This window comes from Dendropsophus ebraccatus, chromosome 15, assembly GCF_027789765.1.
Source record: "Dendropsophus ebraccatus isolate aDenEbr1 chromosome 15, aDenEbr1.pat, whole genome shotgun sequence".
Taxonomy (NCBI): Eukaryota; Metazoa; Chordata; class Amphibia; order Anura; family Hylidae; genus Dendropsophus; species Dendropsophus ebraccatus.
The window spans coordinates 35,551,054-35,574,636 of record NC_091468.1 but is presented as its reverse complement, the minus strand read 5'-3'; the positions used below and the strand labels follow the sequence as shown (position 1 = coordinate 35,574,636).

General features: G+C 44.8%; 2 protein-coding genes across 2 annotated transcripts in view; one reads left to right on the top strand and one right to left on the bottom strand.

The window, feature by feature from the left end:
• The window catches only part of NLRC4 (NLR family CARD domain containing 4), a 30,852-nt gene that overhangs the window by 2,049 nt on the left and 5,220 nt on the right, over positions 1–23,583 (bottom strand). Inside the window, exons 2-8 of the mRNA XM_069955562.1 lie at positions 11,013–11,188; positions 9,852–9,880; positions 7,640–7,900; positions 7,035–7,097; positions 4,152–6,062; positions 2,037–2,129; positions 129–296 (exon numbers count right to left, since the gene is read on the bottom strand). Coding sequence (XP_069811663.1) covers positions 129–296; positions 2,037–2,129; positions 4,152–6,062; positions 7,035–7,097; positions 7,640–7,900; position 9,852 — 2,497 coding nt within the window. The 5' untranslated portion in view covers positions 9,853–9,880; positions 11,013–11,188. The remainder of the gene's footprint in view (positions 1–128; positions 297–2,036; positions 2,130–4,151; positions 6,063–7,034; positions 7,098–7,639; positions 7,901–9,851; positions 9,881–11,012; positions 11,189–23,583) is intronic.
• Positions 13,529–23,583, top strand: part of THUMPD2 (THUMP domain containing 2) — a 31,869-nt gene continuing 21,814 nt past the window's right edge. Inside the window, exon 1 of the mRNA XM_069955564.1 lies at positions 13,529–13,996. Within this exon, the coding sequence (XP_069811665.1) occupies positions 13,955–13,996 (42 nt within the window). The 5' untranslated portion in view covers positions 13,529–13,954. The remainder of the gene's footprint in view (positions 13,997–23,583) is intronic.

Genomic DNA, 23,583 nt, shown 5'->3' with positions numbered 1-23,583 from the left:
TGGAAACCTGTATCAGATAATGGGGTTGGGTGTGTGTGTGGGGGGGAGACTAGCCCTGCAAAATATTTGCTGAACACCAAATGAATCTGGCCTTGGAGGAGCTGGAAAGAAAACGTAGTGGTACTTACATAGAGTGATCAATGTTGTTGCAGTCAGACAACACTTAATGAGATGAAGTTCTTTTATTTTATCACAGTGTGAAATTGATTCTACTACTTGTTTTATGGAGCTTCCGATGTTGGGGAGAATTGACAACTTCAAGACTTCTAGCTTCTTTAGATGAGAAATACTGTTTGCTGTAGATAAGGTTAGAAAGGCGTATTAGGATGTAGGTTCAGAGTAAGATCGGTCCCTTGTGTAATAACTCTTATTCTTGGATGCAAAGAGTCTGTAAAAATGTCCAGTTGTTTAACGTTACAAGATGACATTTGTTTGGGATGTATTTAGCCATGTGAAGCCTACTGTATGTTTGCAGGGGGGTTTTCTTATTATTATTAATTTATTGAATCCTGATACAGATATCCTGCTAAAAATGTTTTATATATTGCAAAGGCCAAAAAGAAAAATGATAAAAACACATACTCACCTACCTTACTCCCTCAGGTGTACCCCTGTGACATACTCTAGCCCCCCACTTAAGGCCCTGGGCAGTATGGACTCATCTCAGCAGTGACAGCCTGCTAACTCCATGGCACTACCATGGCCAGTATGTGATCATTGCTGAGACCATCTCAGAAGTAGCCGCCAGAGCATTCAGCAACAAAAATACCATGTGTGAACACAACCTTAAAGGAGTAGTGCGGCAATTAAGTTTTTACACTTAATTAACACACATTACAAAGTTATATAACTTTTTATCATGTGTTAATAAGCTGTCTGGCCCCGTTTCCCCCTCCCCCCCCTCCTTTCCTGATTGGCTAAGCAAGCTGGAAGCCATGTGATGCGCTCTAGCCATTCACTGCTCTGCAACTCGGAAGTAAGGACGGAGGACAAAGATGGCGGGGACGCAGTAGGTGGGAGATTCGAACAGCAATTGTCACCAGAGGGATGGTAAGTATAAATGCTGTGTGTGTGTCTGTGTATGTTTTTTTTTTTGGGGGGGGGGGGGGGGCGTCAGAGTACCCCTTTAAGGAGAGTAAGGTGTTATTAAAACATGCAGCTTTGAACGTGCTGAATGAAGCTGCAGGAGCTGAAACCTCACTGTGCAGTGATCTGCAGTGGGATTAGATGCTCTGCAACAGCTTTGGACAGGGAACTAAAGGAGAGAAATAGGCAGGGTGGGAAGGCTGTAATAAACAGCTGAGGAAAGGCAATGCATCCTGGGACCAGTGGCGTAGCTACCATGGAGGCAGATCACACGACTGGTATGGGGCCCGTGGAGCAAGGGCTCTGGCAAAACATGTGGTCTGTCTCCATGGTACTAGCAGACTGTTACTGCCACTGTCAGCTCCCTCACCAACAGCACCTTCCTCCCACAGAGAGACAGTGGTTCCACATGGCAGTGACAGGATGAGGCACTGGCACTAGTGTCCGCTTTCTGCGTCCCAGCCCTCCAGTCAGTACGTCCCCCGCATGGACAGTGACAGCCGGAGCAGTCACTGCCACTAGTGCCTTCAGCCTTACTCCTACAGTTCCCTTTCTCCCCTTGAATAAGAGGCTGCCTGGAACCATCCTCCTTCGGGTCATGTAAGTATATATATGGGGCCCCATACAGTTTCTTGCTATGGGGCCCCATGAATCCTAGCTACGCCTCTGCCTGGGACTTGTATATCTATGCAACTGCTCAACCAGGAAGTACAACCATTAAATACAGAACTAAGACCCCCCAAAATAACGGATTATTGGTAGCTTCAGAACTGAGGACAGACAGGTAAGCCATGCTATATGCTTCTGCAGCTGGTTTATTTTCTCACCTGATGTTGGAGTAGCCCTTTAAACTATCATGCTATGTTAAAAGGCGTACTCCAACTATGTTGGAAAGTGCGGCAATCTGTGATATCTGATAACATAGTCACTTTCTGATAGTAGACACTCACCCAAGAGTTCACCTTCTTTTTCATTTATTCCAATGTTGTGCAAACTCAACTTCTCAATTTCAAAAAGCTTGCCCAGCCCATCTAATAAGATTCCTAGAATGGAAATTTTCACATGGTCACATATTAAACAATATAAGCAAATTGTATTTAGTTCACGAGCTGAATTTTAAGCCTATGTTCGTAATTTTGCTTTGTCTTGCTTTGATTTGTAGAAATATGGATGAAATTAGTGCATGAGACGACCTGTTCACATTGAACAAGTATCATACGACTTCCAGGTTCTGTGTAAATGTATACTTCATAAGAACAAGTGTAGACGACTAAATAAAACCGTCCAGGCCCCGGTATACAATTAGAGTAAATATAAACGTAGCCAGAAATGTTGATAGATCCCTTTTCTGTATTTGGATGTAACCGTTATTCAAATCTGCAGATGCATTACCACAAATGGACTTTGTTATGTACCAAGGATGGCATGGGCAGAGGGGTGGTTGTACATATGCTTCTAGCAGTACAAGCAGTCCTATTACCATTGAATTGTAGTGTTATGTAGTTTCTCAGAATTCCTAGCACAGCCTTTGTAAGAGCTTGTGTTTTGTAATACAGTTTAATAGTTCAGAATAATTAACATTTTTATTGGATGGGATTATAGTTTTAAATAAACTCACTTCTAAAGTATACTGCAATACTATTTTATTTTATTGCATTGTACTGTCATATCTGTGATTTGATAATGTACTCTGTTCTAAGACATTTAAAGCGACTCTGTACCCACAATCTGACCCCCCCCCCAAACCACTTGTACCTTCAGATAGCTGCTTTTAATCCAAGATCTGTCCTTCGGTCCGTTCGGCAGGTGATGCAGTTATTGTCCTAAAAAAACTACTTTTAAACTTGTAGCCCGTGCCAAACGGGAGTATCTGTGTCCTATCTTTGCACCACCCCTCTGTCCCTCCTCCCCACACTTTTCATCATTAGGAATGCCACTGAAACATTTTCTCCATGCTGAACATTGCACAGGTCCTTAACGATCCAGCCCATGTGCCGGGCTGACACAGGTGAGGAATAAGAGGCAATCTGCCTGGAGCATTCCTAATGATGAGGAGGGTGGGGAGGAGGGACACAGGGGTGGTGCAAAGTTAGGGCACAGATACTCCCATTTGGCACGGGCTACAAGTTTAAAAGTTGTTTTTTAAGGACAATAACTGCATCACCTGCCGAATAGACCCCAGGACAGATCTTGGATTAAAAGCAGCTATTCAATGGTACAAGTGGTTTGGGGGGGTCAGATTGTGGGTACAGAGTCGCCTTAAAGGAGAAGTCCGGCCTCCAAAGGGTTTCTAAAAAAAAAAAGACTGGGGCACGGGGGAAAGTAACAAAGAGTATTACTCACCTCTCCCTGTGCCTCTTTGGCCCCCACGGGCTACCGGATCTGTGGAGCTGCACACTGGGGTGAGACGCAGCTCCATTCACTGATTAGCTGAGCGGCCAGTCCATCAACTAGGAAAGGCATTTTTCCCTGAGTTGTAACGTCATCACTTTGTTGCCATGACAATTGGTCAGCACCAGTCACATAGCCATCTAGATGCCACAGACCCTACCGGCTGCAGCATCTATGAATGAACTTTGGAGTGAACTCTGATGCCGGTCCCTGACAGTAGGCATCAGCTCAAGTCATGCACCTGGACCTTTGATGTACTGTAAATATAAATTATATGTCAAGAAGTGGTTAAGATTTCAACCAGAACTTTCTGCTTCCATTGAAAGTCCTGAGCAGCATACAGTCAATCCTGTAGAATCTACCAATCTATCTGTCATGCCTCTCTCCAAATAGTTGTCACCTTACAGCTTAGGAACTACTGACTGTGGCATCTAGGCGGTTAAATAACTGGCACTGACATAAACTAAGCCTGTCATACAGCCATAGGTTGAATCTATTTTTTTCCCAGACTCCCTAGAGTTACATCCAACTTCTTCAGCCACCGGTATTCAAATGCCAGTCAGACCTATTTGACAGTGTCCCAAAGTATACCCACTACGTGTAGCTGTCACATGTAGCCTCTTACCCCATGGGGTGGATTTATCTACTGCAATTTTAACCTCTTAAATATTTACCTTCTCGATTAACTTTATCCATATTTGAGATACTAAATGTTTTCATATTTGTCATTTCTACGATTCGAGCTTCATCCTTAGTGCTGAGTGGAGTGTTATTGACGATGAGCTCTTTCATTCTTTTGCAATAATCCACAACCCGTGTGAGATTGCCAGTAATTCCTGGACTGGAGCTAATTTTCAGTCGGAGGTTTTTAGCACAGCAGCATATTTTTCCAAGAAATTTTATCTCGCATTTATCCAATCGGTCAAATTTCTTTATGGTAACCTCCAGTGTTTGCAAATCTTGAGTCCAATCATAAAATAAGTTGACAACTTCTTTAGAAATGTACGTCTGTGGATCAAGCGCTTTTAGATCTTTGGGGCAATTCCTAGTTTCATCTTCTGCCAGTACATTACTTTCTTTCCCAAAAAGGTCTAATTTGACCAAATGTAAAGCACTAAGACATCCTGGTAGATGCTCAAAAAACTCGAAATGATGAGAACCTACATTATGCATGCTAATGTGCAATGTTGTTCCAGAAAAGATGGATTTAAATTCTGCATTCAACTCCTTCTTGGTTGCGCTTTCATAGAAGAGGTGGATTCCAAACTCTGCAAACTCAGAGCTGATTTCATTTGTTTCTTCCTTGCACAAAGTCCTAATATGGCGGATGACTTTCCTAGTGGCAGCTTTGGATGAACCACATGTGTATAGTAGTAGGTTTTTGTACCTGTTGGTAACATCATAAACAGTTTGTAATTTATTAAGGTAGTATTCACCTTTCTTTACATTGTCAGTCTCGCTCGATGATAACAGTTGAGAAAGTCTTCTTCCAGCAGTGTACTCCTGGAATGACGTATGAAAAAATCGATAGCTGGGTTTTTGTTTCTGAGCCGCGTATTTATTCATCAGCCCTATTTTAAGCAAGATGTCCTCTATGATATTGGTTAAGTTCTCTTTTCGGAATTCGTACTTGTGGTCAAAAATCCCATCCAGAGCTAAATCTCCACACAAGTGGATGTTCTCTTCTATGGTACTCTCCACTACATCTTGAATTTTGTTGCGGCCTCTGTCGATCATTAAGTCATATAATGTACAAAACAAAGCAGTCTGAGTGTTCATTTGAACATTGGTTTCCCCCATCCTTAGGGCGCATGCTATGACTAGGAACAATGGTGTTTTCACAAGGTTCTTCATGAAATCAGATACATCCAACTGACGCAACAAACTAGGAGCTTCTTCCAATAAGACCCTTTCAATCAACGTTTTGGCATCAGTAAGTGTAAAGTCACTTGTTTCAACAATCAGAGCACCGTATCGTCTCACCAGTCCTAGTGACTCAGTCCTTGTACTTACAATAACCATGCTATTGAATTTATGGTTCTGCTTAATAAGATCGTCTATTTCTTTACAGCTTTCAGAATCAAATTCATCATAGCCGTCCAGTAAGAACAGCACCTTTTCTTCAAGTTGATGAATTTTTTGTAAAAATGTTTCTTTGTTCCAATTATAGGTAACTGCAAAAAGTTGATCACTAAGGGTTTCGTAAAGACCTTTACCTGTGCCTCGCAAAGAGATAAAAAAGACAAGTCTATATCCTTTCAGAGGTTGGCACTCTTCAGATGCCCAGAGAACGGCGATTCTTTTTAGCAGTGTAGTTTTACCCTTGCCGGCCTCCCCTTCAATAATACATGGACTTTTGAGTTTCCATAACACGTCGTCAAATTTCATTTTCTCTCGTCTGCGATTGTTTATGTCTTTCTTCCATAGTAAAGGAGCTGTAAAAGTTTCTTCCAAGTTAAAAATTATGTCAATGCCCGTTTCGTCACCCAATGGATAAAAATTTTGAAAGGCCGGATATTGATAGAACCGCTTTAGGTGCTTTTCCAAGTCATCAATATCCTTCTCCGTTATGTTCGCCATAATATCTAAAACAAAAATAGATAAGACATTTTGATAAGAATAATATTGATAATAATTTATCATACTTAAAGTCTTGCGGGAATATAATGCTACAATCTCTTTTTTACACTTTACTAAGTGGACGGAGCTTGGTGTAAATGGGCGTGGTTTATCGCAAGTTACGTTACAAGGTGGCCTAAGATGTAGCTAAAATGTACTCCCTATATAGAACTATCCATGGTGATAAACTTTGTCAAATGAGGGTAAGAAAGCAAGACAGGCTGCTAGTGCAAGTCATAGGGTCTACATTGGCAACATGATACTAGAAGAATCGGCAACTTTTGGCAGTAACACTTAAAAACTATGGGCACCTTTGAATGCATTTTTTATTATTATTTTTTTACTTGTTATGGTGAAAAAACTAAATTTCCATTGGTTTTTATTTAAAAAAAAAAAAGCTCTTTTGCAGACAGAAGGACAGGAAGGAGCAGAAAGGAATGGGGGCCAGGGGTAATTTTCTAAGTTGTCACAAACCCATCCCCAGTGACACAGGTATAATGTCTGTAGCTCATAGCACAAAAAGCTGGCAGACTGCCTTTCAATGTAAAATATTGGACTTCTCTAGCAGTCAGCACAAAGGGATAAAACTCTTGAATGGTAGGGCAACTAATGTTAGTTTACATCCTGCTATAGAGGGACGTGGTTATATCCAAGGTAATCTCACGGAATTAGTAGATGGAGATTTTACTATCAGCTTTTGATGTGTTCCTAGGACATGTCAGGTATACTAACTGACTGAACGACTGTATAAAAATACAAAATGCATTACAAAAATGTTTTATTTTTTTTACTGTGCAACAGCAACAAAACATTTCAATAAAGTAACTAAATCTATTGTGCAAATAGGAATTCATATTTCCCTTACTTTAAGCAAACCTCCGCCCATTACATGGGCGTAAACTGATGTTCTGTACTCTAGCATCCTGATGTTTTCTCACCTTTAAGTCTTCCCACTTTCACTTTCATTAGACTTTCACTTTTTTCTGTTCTGTCGCAGAGACCTCGTGACCAAAAATCAAACAAACAAAAGAATAGTTTTCACATCAGACACAATAACAGAGTAATATATATATATTATCCTTACATTCAGAAAGCCAGAACTTTTTTTTTATTTCCCATCATTTTAGTTGTATAACGTTGTTGTTGGAAAGGGTTGAAATTTTAATATGGGACCATCTTGTAGCATATAGTTTATTGATTAGCTTCCAATATTATTTTTTTTAGTAGGGAATACATAAACCCTGTTCATTTCAACATATTTTGCGTTTTTTTTTTTTTTTTTAAATGTTCCAATGAGAAAATTGATCCTTTGATTACTTTGATAATGCCTCGAAATTGTTTTCCAAAAGATTATTGCCTTTTATTGAGACACTGACAGGGAACCTATTGGGCCATGTCTCTGGCATATACTTATGGGAGACCTGTAAGACACATCGTTTTTTTCTCTCGGTAAAAGGGCAGCACATATTAGCAAATAATTGAGAGACTATTTGCCGCTCAGCACCAGGCATGAACTTAAATAAATTCTCCTCCAAGTACTCACTTGTTCCAAAAACATCCAGGAAAAGGGATCCATCATATGTTTTAAGAAGCTGAAGAAAACTATTGCAAGTTTCTTCACCTTTTTGAATGACCATTATAAGAAGCCTCCTTGCTACTGCGTGGCATGTCCTTTCAGCAAGCACATAATTCATCTCTTCCATTGAAACTACATGTTTTTCAAAAAGCTTTTCCACTAGTTTTGTGGAAATTATTATGCTAATTTTTTCAATCAAGTCTGAGAACTTTTCCTGAATAGGCTCCACTTGGAAGAGAACAAAGCAAAATTAGTAAATTAAGGGTGAAACAAATCAAGTGATAAAATTACACTAGGTATACTACAAGGATGTTGTTAGACTCGGAAAACACCCAGGGCACATTGTAGTACTGGTTTACTGGGGAGGAGTTAGTTGTTTGAGGCTATGCTCACACATGGTACAATAAAAGCCAAATACGACAGTAAGGCTATGTTCCCACTTTGGGAAATTACCGGGTAAAGGCAGCCATTTTGTTAATAGGCAGTCGGTAATAATGATTAGAGATGAGCGAACTGAACCGAACCGAAAGTAGTTCGCTCTCTCATCATGTCTTTGATCCCGGCAGCATAGTTGCGCTCACGGGAATATGCAGCCAGGATATTCCAGGGAATCGCTTTTGAATTCCCTGGAATATCCTGGCCGCATATTCGCGGGATCGCAACTGTGCGGCCGGGATCACAGGCATGATAATAGAGCACCGATGCCGTCGGACCAAAAGTCCACTCATTCCGCTCATGATCATTATTAGCGGTTGTCAATGTTACAAGATAGCCACTTTCCCAATAATTTTCCAAAGTGGGAACATTGTAAAATAAAGCTAAAATACGCCCATAATTTTGAGGTGAAAAACAGCCGTATCTTCAATTTAATGTACACGAATAACAACTGTAATTGATTACAATCATCCATAAAATGAAGATGCTGATTATTTACCTGCTTTAGGGGACAAACACACTTGCCGGATCCGCAGCGAGAGGTCTCGCTGTGGATCCCGGCCCTATTGTTTCAATGTTAGACAAAATCACAGCAGGGATGTACATCCCTGCTGCGAGTTTGTCCCCAGCCCACCCCGTTAACCCCCCGGCCGCCAGAGCATATACTTTACCTGATCCCGGCTCCGGCTTGCTTTGGCGGTTCCCGGAGTCTTCAGCAAGCCGGAGCCGGGATCAGGTACAGTATACGCTCGCTCCAGTGCCCACCCGCAGCCCCGGCCGTCTGATCACCCCCCCACACACACACACACACAGCCCTGGCCAGCCCCCCCGCAGCCCACGATCGCTCCCCGCAGCCCCAGCAGTCTTATCGCAGCTCCGATCGCCACCCGCAGCCCCGGCCGGCCCTCCCCCAGCCCCGATCGCCCTCCCCCCCCAGCAGCCCCGGCGATCAGGGCTGCGGGGGGTGGTTGATCAGGCGGCCGAGGCTGCGGGCGGGCACTGGAGCGAGCATATACTGTACCTGATCCCGGCTCCGGCTTGCTGAAGACTCCGGGAACTGCCAAAGCAAGCCGGAGCCGGGATCAGGTAAAGTATATGCTCCGGCGGCCGGGGGGTTAACGGGGCGGGCTGGGGACAAACTCCCTTTTTACATCCCTGCTGCGATTTTGTCTAACATTGAAACAATAGGGCCGGGATCCGCAGCGAGTCTCGCTGCAAATACCGGATCCGGCAAGTGTGTTTGTCCCCTTAGTAAAATACGGCCTTTTATTTGTCTGTTCAAACACAGATTTATTTGCACTCAAAATTACAGTCGTAACTTCTATGGGGGAGGCACACTGATAGGCTGTGTTTACATGATGTTTTTTTCTTCCCTTTTTTTTTTTTCAACATGATATCCGTCATTTTGAGTTCCAGATGACGTCAGTCCTTTCACGTTTTGGGCGGCCATCATTACAATGACAGCTGTTGGTACATCATTCTAGTTCGGGCCCTTATGCGTGTGGTTCATTTTTGAAGGTTCATTGAATTTAATAGTAAAGATGGTAAAAGGACGGTGAAAAAACATAATAACAGAGTGATATTGTCAGTTATTTAATACACTGTGCGGATTGGGCGGCCGTCATTGCATCGACTTTAATGCATTCCACTGACATCAAATAAACAGTCTTTTTTGTTTTATTCTGCATACACTTTCACAAATACCTAAGTAAAATAAATTAGTGTTACAAACAGTAAAACTTACTTTTAAATGTTCACGTTCCACTTTTGATTCTGTTACAAAATAAAAAGTGCATTACTTGACAAATATAAAAATCTATAAATTTTTTTTTTTTTGATTGTGGAGATAATAGAAAATTGCTGAGGACTGAGCCATCAGACAGACAATTGGATTGGCTCCTATCTGAATGAGACAATTTAGGTGAAACATACAGGGTGCAGAACAAAAACTGCAATTTTTTTAATACACCTAATTTAAAAAAAAGGTTGTTTTTGTTTGTTTTTATAACAAAATAAATACAATGCACATTCTGTTCTCATATTGGTTTTGGGTGTCCTCAGCTGGGCCCCAGTCATAATATTTATTGGGCTCATGATGTCCCTCTGTACTCTTTCCTGTAATCTGACAGCTGCAATTCTCGTTCCAAACTACTGACAGTGCATGAGACACATATCATCTCTTATATATCTGTCTGTGTTTCCAAAACATACCTACAGCAGAATAATGTACTCAAACATCCAGCCAATGTCATTAAGAATCATCTTCGGCACAAAGAAGAACAAGGAGTCCTGAGAGTGATGATATCGGGAAGAGGAGAGACAAGGGAGACAGAAGAGGGGGAAGAGCCGAGGGGGGAGGTCGGGGGGCAGAAATAAGACATGCCCTGAAAATAAGAAATAGTGCCTCTTTGGGGAAAAAAAATTATATAAGGCACTGTCTTATTTTCAGGGAAACACTGTAGTAAGACGGTGACATGAAAACAAAAGAGAGGCACTAAATCAGAGGAATTCAAGGGTCACAGAATGAATGGAGAATAAAGTTTCAAAGGTTCAATGACCTACAGTTAGCGATCGTCCGAACCGAGTTCGGTTCGGGTTCGTCCGAACCCTCGGTAATGATTACCGCTGTCTGCCCGCTCCGTGCAGCAGGCGGATCCAGCGGGAGGACTGCCTGGAAAACTGGGATACAGCCATAGCCATAGGCTGTATCCCAGTTTTCCAGGCGGTCCTCCCGCTGTATCCACCCGTCTACAGAGCGGGCAGACAGCGGGAATATGATGCCAAGCATTCGGGTTCATATGAACCCGAACCTCGGCAGGTTCGGACCATCCCTACCTACAGTATATATAACAGTTTAACAAAGAGTAATAGTAGTATATGATAAAGGGATGTGTATCTTCCTTACCTTCTAATGGATCCAGTAATGGATGCTGGGAATGGATCCAATAGATAAACATCCATTCAGTCACGAATCCATGTAATCAATCGTATTAAGCTTTTAAAATGCCTTTCACTCCATAAACATACTGAACAGCACTGTGACTCCTGTACAACTTCAAATCGAAAGTATGTCTTTACTTCCTGGAAAGCTCAAGTTACTTGTTGTAAATAATAGGGAAGTGGAAATATGAAGCAACCTTATCTACAAAGTGACAAAGGTTTTTAACCCCTTAAAGACTGAGCCTAATTGGCCTTAAGGCATTTTTGCATTTTCATTTTTTTCCTCCTCTCCTTGTAAGAGCTATAACACTTTTATTTTTCCATCTACAGAGCCATGTGAGGTCTTGTTTTTTTCAAGAACAGGTTCACTTTGTAATGGAACCTTTCAATCCACCATAAATGAATTAGGGAGAAAATGCAATTCCACAAATTTTGGAGGATTTCTGTGTTTACGTAATGCACTTTATGGAAAAATTGACACGCTATCTTTATTCTATAGGTCAGTCTGAATACAGCCATATGCATGTTTACATAGCTTTCCTAGTTTTACTATTTTTATTAACAGTAATATTTAAAATGGCGGTACGGTATATAATATTTTAATTAATTTTAGTATTTTTATGTGTTTTATTTATAAAATGGGAAGGGGATAATTTAGACTTTTATTGGTGGAGGGGCTTTGGCACATTTTTAAAAACATTTATTTATTTATTTATTTTTTTATACTTAGTCACCACGGGGGACTTTTACATACATACATACATTAGATTGCTTACACTGATCACTGCTTTTTGCAATCTTCTGATAGAGCCTGCCTATGGCAGCCTATGATTGCAGCCGGTCCTCACCTGCTATGAAACCAACTCAGCTCCTGAGCTTGCTTCATAGTGCGGTACCCTGTAGGGTGTATGTAGTGTCCCACCACTGGTGTTCTTTTCTATTTCTCGTGCACCTTTGGTAAAAGCTCTGTACTCAGGGTTAAGTGGTGATGAAGGTTACTTTGCAGTTTCACCACTAGATGTCAGTTTTTTGTATTTCTATGTATTGCACGGCTGAAGGAAGCTAAGGGTTAAGTTCTGTGTTGTTTCTGACCTATAGGAGGTGCTTTCTACTTCTGACTTATCTATTTCTTTTTTTTTCATGCACACACCCACCCCCACCACTCACAGGGTAGATTAATTAGCCCCTGTAGGAAGTTAGTTACTTGGTGTAGGAAATACAGTTCAGTCTTATTCAGATTCTTGTGGGAGAAAGACACACAGAGCAAACGTCCCTACTGTAGCCAAGCCAGGGCCTGGCTTATGCCAGGACCCTTGTCCGGGACAAAAGAACAGTCTAGTCTAAGACACCAAAGTGTACAGATGCAGCTAAAGACATCCATTTCTTTTAGTATTCCTACCATATCTACTGAGCAGTGCTAAGCACTTTAAGGGAGAAGAGTCCAAGAACACTGTGAAGCAGTCTAAAAAGTGCATGGCAGTATTCTGAAACACAAGAGGAACTAGCCTGGATAGGACAAAGCTACCAAAGGAAGGTCTATGTATCCTATCTCGCAGTGCAGGTAACTGGGACACCCCTGGAAACTTAGCTTCACCCAGATAACCACAGCTAGGGGTTTGTATCACCCTATTACTCAACACTGTAGGACACAAGGTGGTCAGACATAGTCTAAAAACAGGTAAAAAAACACAAGTAAACACAAAGCAGGTATCACCATCACACCTGTGTGCTGGACTAGCACTGGCGTCGTAACAATACCATCTCTGACTGAGCTGTACCATATATATCTATCCTACCACACATACATGTACGACCGTTTCAGTTAAGGCACAGGCGGCGGGGGCATACATGTACACCCACCGCCAATAAGGGCCCTGTCTGGTCAGCACTTGCTTGCTCCTTGTTCCCTGCTCACTGTTGGTGCTATTACACGCACAGACAACAAGCGTGGCTGTGGGAGGTGCTGCCTGGACAATGGCCCGTAGAACATAGCGGCAGCGAACACGGAGCGACAGCTAGCAGGTTGTCACTGCTGTTGTCCTTTTAATTCAAAATGTTGAACGACAACAATCAGCCATCATCGTGCATGTTGGCTGATCGTTGTCCTCCAGCATGAGCTATTATACCAAATGATTCTATCCCAAAACAGCGGTAATTGGGCAAGTACGGATGATAATTGTTTTGTGTAATAGGGCCTTAAGGCAAAGATACTTAAGGGGAGATTTATCAAACATGGTGTAAAGTGAAACTGGCTCAGTTGCCCCTAGCAACCAATCAGATTTCACCTTTCATTTACCAAAGAGTCTGTGAGGAATGAAAGGTGGAATCTGATTGGTTGCTAGGGGCAACTGAGCCAGTTTCACTTTACACCATGTTTGATAAATCTCCCCCCATAATGTTTTGTTCAATGGGCACTACTACTTCAAAAAGAAAACCTTTTGACATATAGAGACATATCAAAACTTTTGTTTCCGGGTGTTACTGCTGAAAGCCCCACCAATTGCTAGTCCAGCACAGTTTTTATAGAAAGTCTATGATATTGTCTTCTGGTGAGCAGATAGAGCGGGATGAAGCAGCGATTGTCCCCCATCTTGTTCTGACAATCATTGGTTGTCTGAAGACCAATGATCAAAACTTTTGATATGTCTCGGTTAAAAGTTTTCTTGAAGTGACAGAGCAATTTGAGACCCATTTTGTTAAAGAAGTCCCAAGAACAGTAAAAAATGGCAGGCGGGGGTTAACTCTCCCGCCCCCTGTGCCTCGGAGCACCACTCCAGGGTACTGTTCACATCAGCCGGTGTCCTGCAGCTCGCTGCAACAACACGACCCCGGCTGAGTGATTACCTGCCCAGCCAATCAGTGACTTGGGTTGGACACTGCTCCTGCAGAGGGTGACAGCCGTCAGTGATGAATGGGACCCCAGAGCAGCACGACGAGGCACAGGGACCGGTGAGTTCACTTGTTTGTTTTTTTCTCACCCTCAGCCAGGGACGTCACAACCCAGCTGATGAACTGGCCACTGCTCCAGTTACTGACTGGCTGAGCGGCCAGTCCATGAGCTGGAACAGGCCTTTTCCCCAGAGTCAAGACGTCATCGCAACTCGGAAGAAAATGCCCGGCGGGGTCCTAAGGCAGGTCCCGCCACTCATCACAGGCACGGGGAGAAGTACGTTCCTATTTGTAATCAATTTCCCCCTGCCCTCGCTAGCTGGGGAATTTTAAAAATGGCTGAACTTCTCCTTTAAGTATAGTGTAGACCCCTCTGTGCAGTCCCCATATAGTATAGGCTCTGTTCTATTGCCCCTAAATAGTATAGAACCCTCTGTATAGCCCCTATATAGTATCAGGCATACAGTACAGGGCAGAGTTGTGTATATGATGCATACAGTACAGGGCAGTTTCTAGGGCATTTTGGCAACAGAGCGAATCTTGATAAAAGCCCCCCCCCCCCCCCACTCAGTTCAGCCCTAGGGAAGGAAGAGGGGCTTTTATCAAGATTCGGTTTACTAGGAAAAAGCAGTGTGTGTACTGCGGCATAGAGCACCCCTAGCAGATAATGTTCTACTGAACACAAAATATACAAAAACATCATCCAGGGACTTACAGGTGACATCATCTTTGATCTGAGGCAACACTTTCTTTTTCCTCTCCATCGGGCCCAGACCTCCATGACAACTTCTTGCAGCTACAATTCGTTTCTTCAGAATCTGCCAGACAGACATCTTAGGCTTCCGCACATTTCTAGCAACTTCCTTCCATTTTTCCCTCCTTATAGGCTCCCAAACTATAGTAATTCTGCTGTTTGGTGCACTAAAGTCAGTAGGTATCTGGGTTGCCCCCTGTATGCAGGATCCCCTGCTGTGCCCCCATATAGTAATAATGCCCCCCTGCTGTGCCCCCATATAGTAATAATGCCCCCTGCTGTGCCTCCATATAGTACTAATGCTCCCTGCTGTGCCTCGATATAGTAATAATGCCCCCCTGCTGTGCCTCCATATAATAATAATGCTCCCTGCTGTGCCTCTATATAGTAATAATGCCCCCCTGCTGTGCCTCCTTATAGTAATAATGCCTCCCTGCTGTGCCTCCATATAGTAATAATGCTCCCTGCTGTGCCTCCATATAGTAATAATGCTCCCTGCTGTGCTTCCATATAGTAATAATGCCTCCTGCTGTGCCCCCATATAGTAATATAGGATAGTATATAGGGCTGTATATAGGAATTTGTATAGGATAGTATATAGGGCTGTATATAGGATTGTGTATAGGATAGTATATAGGACTGTGTATAGGATAGTATATAGGGCGGTATTATACAGCCCTATATACTATCCTATACACAGTCCTATATACAGCCCTATATAATACTATACACAGTCCTATAAACAGCGCTATATACTATGCTATACACAGTCCTATATACTATCCTATACACAGACCTATATACAGCCCTATATACTATCCTATACACAGTCCTATATAGTATCCTATACACAGTCCTATATACAGCCCTATATACTATCCTATACACAGTCCTATATACTATCCTATACACAGTCCTATATACAGCCTGTATAAAGGACTGTGTATAGGATAGTATCTAGGGCTGTATATACAACTGTGTATAGGATAGTATATAGGACTGTGTATAGCATAGTATATAGGGCTGTATATAGGACTTCAGCCACGTAACCCAACCCCTCCCCCCCCTCCTCCGGGAAAAAACAACAACAGCCTTATACTTACCTAATCCAATCCTGGCATGGAGAATGCCTTTATCTTCTCCCCTCTTCACCTTGTCAGAGGCAGGAGGGATCCCCCAGCATGCCTGATGACGTAATTCCTGCGCCTGCTGCGGGATCCGTCATCAGCTGCAGAGACACAAGGCTGCGCTGAGAACATCAGTGAGGGGTGGAGGGAGGCTAGTGCCCGGAGCCCTGTGGCGTCCAGGGTCAGAGGTCCTGGTTGGGCAGGGGGGTTGCTGGTACTAGCGCCGATGCCATGAGTGCACGGCGGCCGGGTGCGGTCGGGCGCCGCTGGGCCCCCCTAGCTGTCGGCGCGCCGCACAGTCGCCCGGCCCACTCGGTCCTAGAAATGGCCCTGATACAGTACAGGGCAGAGCTGTGTATCTGATACATATAATACAGGGCAGAGCTATGTATATGATGCATACAGAGTACAGGGCAGAGCTGTGTATATGATGCATAAAGCACAGGGCAGAGCTGTGTGTATGATGCATACAGTACAGGGCAGAGCTCTGTATATGATGCATACAGTACAGGGCAGAGCTTTGTATATGATGCATACAGTACAGGGCTGAGCTGTGTATATAATGCATACAGTACAGGGCAGAGCTTTGTATATGATGCATACAGTACAGGGCAGAGCTGTGTATATGATGCATACAGTACAGTGCTGAGCTGTGTATACAATGCATACAGCACAGAGCAGAGCTGTGTATATGATGCATACAGTACAGGGCAGAGCTGTATTCATGTTTATAGAGTATATAACACAAGCAGGACAGAGCTGTGTATATGATGCATACAGTACAGGGCAGAGCTGTGTATATGCTGCATACAGTACAGGGCAGAGCTGTGTATTTGAAACATACAGTACAGGGCAGAGCTGTGTGTATGATGCATACAGTACAGGGCAGAGCTGTGTATATGATGCATGCAGTGCAGGGCAGGGCTGTGTATATGATGTATACAGTACTGGGCAGAGCTGTGTATATGATGCATGCAGTACAGGGAAGCACTGAGTATAATGCATACAGTAATAGAAAGAGCTGTGTATATGATGCATACAGTACAGGGCAGAGCTGTGTATATGATGCATACAGTACAGGGCAGAGCTGTGTGTATGATCAGGGCCGCTTTAACCAGAGGGCACATGGTGCACGTGCACCGGGCCCACTGGTTAAAGGGGCCCCCCCCGAGCAGGCCGGCCGTTGCTATGTGCGACCAATGCGGTCGCACAGGGCTCCGGCCACCAGCCTGTCAGGGGGGAGCGCCATGGATGGGTAATCTACTTACCCCTCCATGGCGCCCCCTGCAGGGCCCCCCCGTCCGCCGCTGCCCCCGTCCGCTGCTGCTGCGGCGCTTCAGCGCTGCAGCAGCAGCGACACTGACAGAGAGAGAGCCATTGGCTCCCTCCCTGTCAGTCACTCTTGTGGCCGCACTTCCTGCAGTCACAAGAGGCCGCACTCTCCCTCTAGCGCCCGACGTCACTGGAGCGTCGGCGCGAGGGTAAGGGGAGTGCAGCCTCTTGTGACCGCAGGAAGTGCGGCCACAGGAGGGAAGAGAAGAGGAACGCGAGGACCCAGGTGAGTAACAGTGTTTGTTTTTTTCAATGTTATATGGGAGGGGGAGCTATATACTACGGGGGGGGGGGGGGTTTAGGGGGGGCACAGGGGGCTATATACTATGGGGGGGCACAGGGGGCTATATACTATGGGGGAGGACGGGGCTATATACTATAGGGGAGGACAGGGGGCTATATACTATGGGGGAGCACAGGGGGCTATATACTACTGGGGAGCACAGGGGAGCTATATACTATGGGGGAGCACAGGGGGGCTATATACTATGGGGGAGCACAGGGGGCTATATACTATGGGGGAGCACAGGGGGCTATATACTATGGGGGAGCACAGGAGGCTATATACTATGGGGGAGCACAGGGGAGCTATATACTATGGGGAGCACAGGGAAGCTATATACTATGGGGGAGCACAAGGGGCTATATACTACTGGGGAGCACAGGGGTCTATATACTATGGGGGAGCACAGGGGAATATATACTATGGGGGAGCACAGGGGAGCTATATACTACTGGGGAGCACAGGGGAGCTATATACTACTGGGGAGCACAGGGGAGCTATATACTACTGGGGAGCACAGGGGGCTATATACTACTGGGGAGCACAGGGGGCTATATACTATGGGGGAGCACAGGGGAGCTATATACTACTGGGGAGCACAGGGGGCTATATACTATGGGGGAGCACAGGGGGCTATATACTATGGGGGAGCACAGGGGAGCTATATACTGTGGGGGAGCACAGGGAGCTATATACTACTGGGGAGCACAGGGGGCTATATACTACTGGGGAGCACAGGGAGCTTTATACAATGGGGGAGCTTAGGGGGCTATATACTATGGGGGAGCACAGGGGAGCTATATACTATGGGGGAGCACAGGGGGCTATATACTATGGGGGAGCACAGGGGAGCTATATACTATGGGGGAGCACAGGGGACCTATATACTATGGGAGAGCACAGGGGACTATATACTACTGGGGAGCACAGGGGTCTATATACTATGGGGAGCACAGGGAATCTATATACTATGGGGGAGCACAGGGGGCTATATTCTATGGGGGAGCACAGGGGGGCTATATACTATGGGGGAGCACAGGGGGCTATATACTATGGGGGAGCACAGGGGAGCTATATACTATGGGGGAGCACAGGGGAGCTATATACTACTGGGGAGCACAGGGGAGCTATATACTACTGGGGAGCACAGGGGAGCTATATACTACTGGGGAGCACAGGGGGCTATATACTACTGGGGAGCACAGGGGGCTATATACTACTGGGGAGCACAGAGGGGCTATATACTATGGGGGAGCACAGGGGAATATATACTATGGGGGAGCACTGGGGAGCTATATACTATTGGGGAGCACAGGGGACTATATACTATTGGGGAGCACAGGGGAGGTATATACTATTGGTGAGCACAGGGAGCTATATCATATTGAGGAGCACAGGGGTCTATATACTATGGGGGAGAGCACAGGGGGGCTATATATTATGGAGAGCACAGGGGGGCTATATACTATTGGGGAGAGCACAGGGGGCTATATACTATTGGGGGGAGCACAGGGGGGCTATATACTATTGGGGGAGAGCACAGGGGGGCTATATACTATTGTGGGAGAGCATAGGGGTCTATATACTATTGGAGAGCACAGGGGGACTATATACTATTGGGGGAGAGCACAGGGGGGCTATATACTATTGTGGGAGAGCACAGGGGGGCTATATACTATTGTGGGAGAGCACAGGGGGGCTATATACTACTGGGGAGAGTGCACAGGGGGGCTATATACTAATAGGGGAGCGCACAGGAGGGCTGTATATAACTGGTGGAGCACATGAGGGTCTATATACTACAGGGACACCTTAAAACTATGGAGGCACAGAGGGGTGTAACTATGTAGGAGTACAGAGGGGTGTAACTACTGTATAGGGGTACAAGGGACCTAACTACTGGATGTGTTGGAGCCTAAAATATTTGTCTGGCAGATTCTGGAGAGAAGATTCACAGCCAGGAGAAGACTTCAAGGTGGCCCAGGCTGGATGGAGAGAAAAAGAAAAGGTGACAGACTCTGATTGGAGAAAACACCCCCGGTGAGTCACTGGATGTAACTGCACTCTGTTATAGGATTGTAGTGTTAGGGGTCATGATGTGGCGGTATTATGTAATGGTATCATTGGTAATATCTTTCTGTTTTGTTTAGTGCAGTTTTTATGTAATATGTAATCACTGTATTGTGGAAATAGTGTTATAAGGTAACTACTGTATGTATTGGGGCTCTTGATACAGTGTGGGGGCAAATTCAGTACATTATACAATGTGCAGAAAGGTAAGGGGGGGGCCACTCTTGAGGGCTGTGCACTGGGCCCACCAATGTATTAAAACGGCCCTGTGTATGATGCATGCAGTACAGGGCAGAGCTGTGTGTATGATGCATACAGTACAGTACAGGGCAGAGCTGTGTGTATGATGCATACAGTACTAGGGAGAGCTGGGTATATATGATGCATGCAGTACAGGACAGAGCTGTGTATATGATGCATGCCGTACAGGGCAGAGATGTGTATATGATGCATACAGTACAGGGTAGAGCTGTGTATATGATGCATGCAGTACAGGACAGAGCTGTGTATATGATGCATGCAGTACAGGGCAGAGCTGTGTATATGATGCATACAGTACAGGACAGAGCTGTGTATATGATGCATACAGTACAGGACAGAGCTGTGTATATATTGCATATAGTACAGGACAGAGCTGTGTATATGATGCATACAGTACAGGACAGAGCTGTGTATATGATGCATATAGTACAGGACAGAGCTGTGTATATGATGCATACAGTACAGGACAGAGCTGTGTGTATGATGCATACAGTACAGGGCAGAGCTGTGTATATGATGCATACAGGGGCGGTCTTGGCATTTCTGGGGCCCCAAGCGAAGTTATGTCTGCCCCCCCTCGACACGCACTCCACTACAATAGACCGCTGTGTGCTGCCCCCAGTAGTATAAACCCCTTGTGCACAGCCACCAGTAGTATATACCCCTTGTGTGCTTCCCCTCAGTAGTATATACCCCTTGTGTGCTTCCCCCAGTAGTGTATAGACGCCTGTGTGTTCCCCTAGTTATATATAGCCCCCTCGTGTGCTCCCCCAAAAGTATATAGACGCCCTGTGTGCTGTCCCAGTTGTATATAAACCCCCTGTGTGCTGCCCCCAGTCGTATATACCGCGTGTGCTGCCCCCAGTTACATATACCCCCTGTGTGCTTCCCAACTAGTATATAGACCCCCTGTGTGCTCCCCCACTTGTATATAGCTCCCCTGTGTGCTCCCTTAGTGGTATATAGCCCCCCTGTGTGCTCCCCCACTTGAATATAGACCTCCTGTGTGCTCCCCCACTTGGATATAGACCCCTGTGTGCTCCTCCAGTAGTATATACCCCATGTGTGGTTCCCCCAGTAGTATATAGACCCCCTGTGTGCTCCACCAGTATTATATAGATCCCTGTCTGCTTCCTCAGTAGTATATAGACCACTGTGTGCTCCTCCAGCAGTATATAGACCCCTTGTGTGCTGCCCCCAGTTATATATAGACCCCCAGTGTGCTCCCCATTATATATAGACCCCCTGGGTGCTGCCCCCAGTAGTATATATTGTCTGCTTGTTCTGACCATCCACTGTATTTAACTTTAAAAGCCTATTAGGAGTACAGGATAGAGCTGTGTATATGATGCATACAGTACAGGGCAGTACAGGGTAGAGCTGTGTATATGATGCATACAGAGTACAGGGCAGAGCTGTGTATATGATGCATACAGAGTACAGGGCAGAGATGTGTATATGATGCATACAGTACAGGACAGAGCTGTGTATATGATGCATACAGTACAGGGCAGAGCTGTGTATATGATGAATGCAGTACAGTACAGGGCAGAGCTGTGTATATGATGCATACAGTACAGGGCAGAGCTGTGTGTATGATGCATACAGTACAGGGCAGAGCTGTGTATATGATGCATACAGTACAGGGCAGAACTGTGTATATGATGCATACAGTACTAGGCAGAACTGTGTATATGATGCATACAGTACTAGGCAGAGCTGTGTATATGATGCATACGGTACAGGGCAGAACTGTGTATATGATGCATACAGTACTAGGCAGAGCTGTGTATATGATGCATACAGTACAGGGCAGAACTGTGTATATGATGCATACAGTACTAGGCAGAGCTGTGTATATGATGCATACAGTACTAGGGAGAGATGGGTATATATGATGCATGCAGTACAGGACAGAGCTGTGTATATGATGCATGCCGTACAGGGCAGAGATGTGTATATGATGCATACAGTACAGGGTAGAGCTGTGTATATGATGCATGCAGTACAGGACAGAGCTGTGTATATGATGCATACAGTACAGGGCAGAGCTGTGTATATGATGCATACAGTACAGGGCAGAGCTGTGTGTATGATGCATGCAGTACAGTACAGGGCAGAGCTGTGTATATGATGCATACAGTACAGGGCAGAGCTGTGTATATGATGCATACAGTACAGGGCAGAGCTGTGTGTATGATGCATACAGTACAGGGCAGAGCTGTGTGTATGATGCATACAGTACAGGGCAGAGCTGTGTATATGCTGCATACAGTACAGTACAGGGCAGAGCTGTGTATATGATGCATACAGTACAGGGCAGAGCTGTGTATATGATGCATACAGTACAGGGCAGAGCTGTGTGTATGATGCATACAGTACAGTACAGGGCAGAGCTGTGTATATGATGCATACAGTACAGGGCAGAGCTGTGTATATGATGCATACAGTACAGGGCAGAGCTGTGTATATGATGCATACAGTACAGGGCAGAGCTGTGTATATGATGCATACAGTACAGGGCAGAGCTGTGTATATGATGTATACAGTACAGTACAGGGCAGAGCTGTGTATATGATGCATACAGTACAGTACAGGGCAGAGCTGTGTATGTGTTGCATAAAGTGCAGTACAGGGCAGAGCTGTGTATATGATGCATACAGTACAGTACAGGGCAGAGCTGTGTGTATGATGCATACAGTACAGGGCAGAGCTGTGTGTATGATGCATACAGTACAGGGCAGAGCTGTGTGTATGATGCATACAGTACAGTACAGGGCAGAGCTGTGTATATGATGCATACAGTACAGGGCAGAGCTGTGTATATGATGCATACAGTACAGGGCAGAGCTGTGTGTATGATGCATGCAGTACAGTACAGGGCAGAGCTGTGTATATGATGCATATAGTACAGGGCAGAGCTGTGTATATGATGCATACAGTACAGGGCAGAGCTTTGTATATGATGCATACAGTACAGGGCAGAGCTGTGTATATGATGCACAGGGCAGAGCTGTGTATGTGATGCATACAGTACAGGGCAGACCTGTGTATATGATGCATACAGTACAGGGCAGAGCTGTGTATATGATGCATACAGTACAGGGCAGAGCTGTGTGTATGATGCATACAGTACAGTACAGGGCAGAGCTGTGTATATGATGCATACAGTACAGTACAGGGCAGAGCTGTGTATGTGTTGCATAAAGTACAGTACAGGGCAGAGCTGTGTATATGATGCATACAGTACAGTACAGGGCAGAGCTGTGTGTATGATGCATACAGTACAGGGCAGAGCTGTGTGTATGATGCATACAGTACAGTACAGGGCAGAGCTGTGTATATGATGCATACAGTACAGGGCAGAGCTGTGTATATGATGCATACAGTACAGGGCCGAGCTGTGTATATGATGTATACAGTACAGTACAGGGCAGAGCTGTGTATATGATGCATACAGTACAGTACAGGGCAGAGCTGTGTATGTGTTGCATAAAGTACAGTACAGGGCAGAGCTGTGTATATGATGCATACAGTACAGTACAGGGCAGAGCTGTGTGTATGATGCATACAGTACAGGGCAGAGCTGTGTGTATGATGCATACAGTACAGGGCAGAGCTGTGTGTATGATGCATACAGTACAGTACAGGGCAGAGCTGTGTATATGATGCATACAGTACAGGGCAGAGCTGTGTATATGATGCATACACTACAGGGCAGAGCTGTGTGTATGATGCATGCAGTACAGTACAGGGCAGAGCTGTGTATATGATGCATACAGTACAGGGCAGAGCTGTGTATATGATGCATACAGTACAG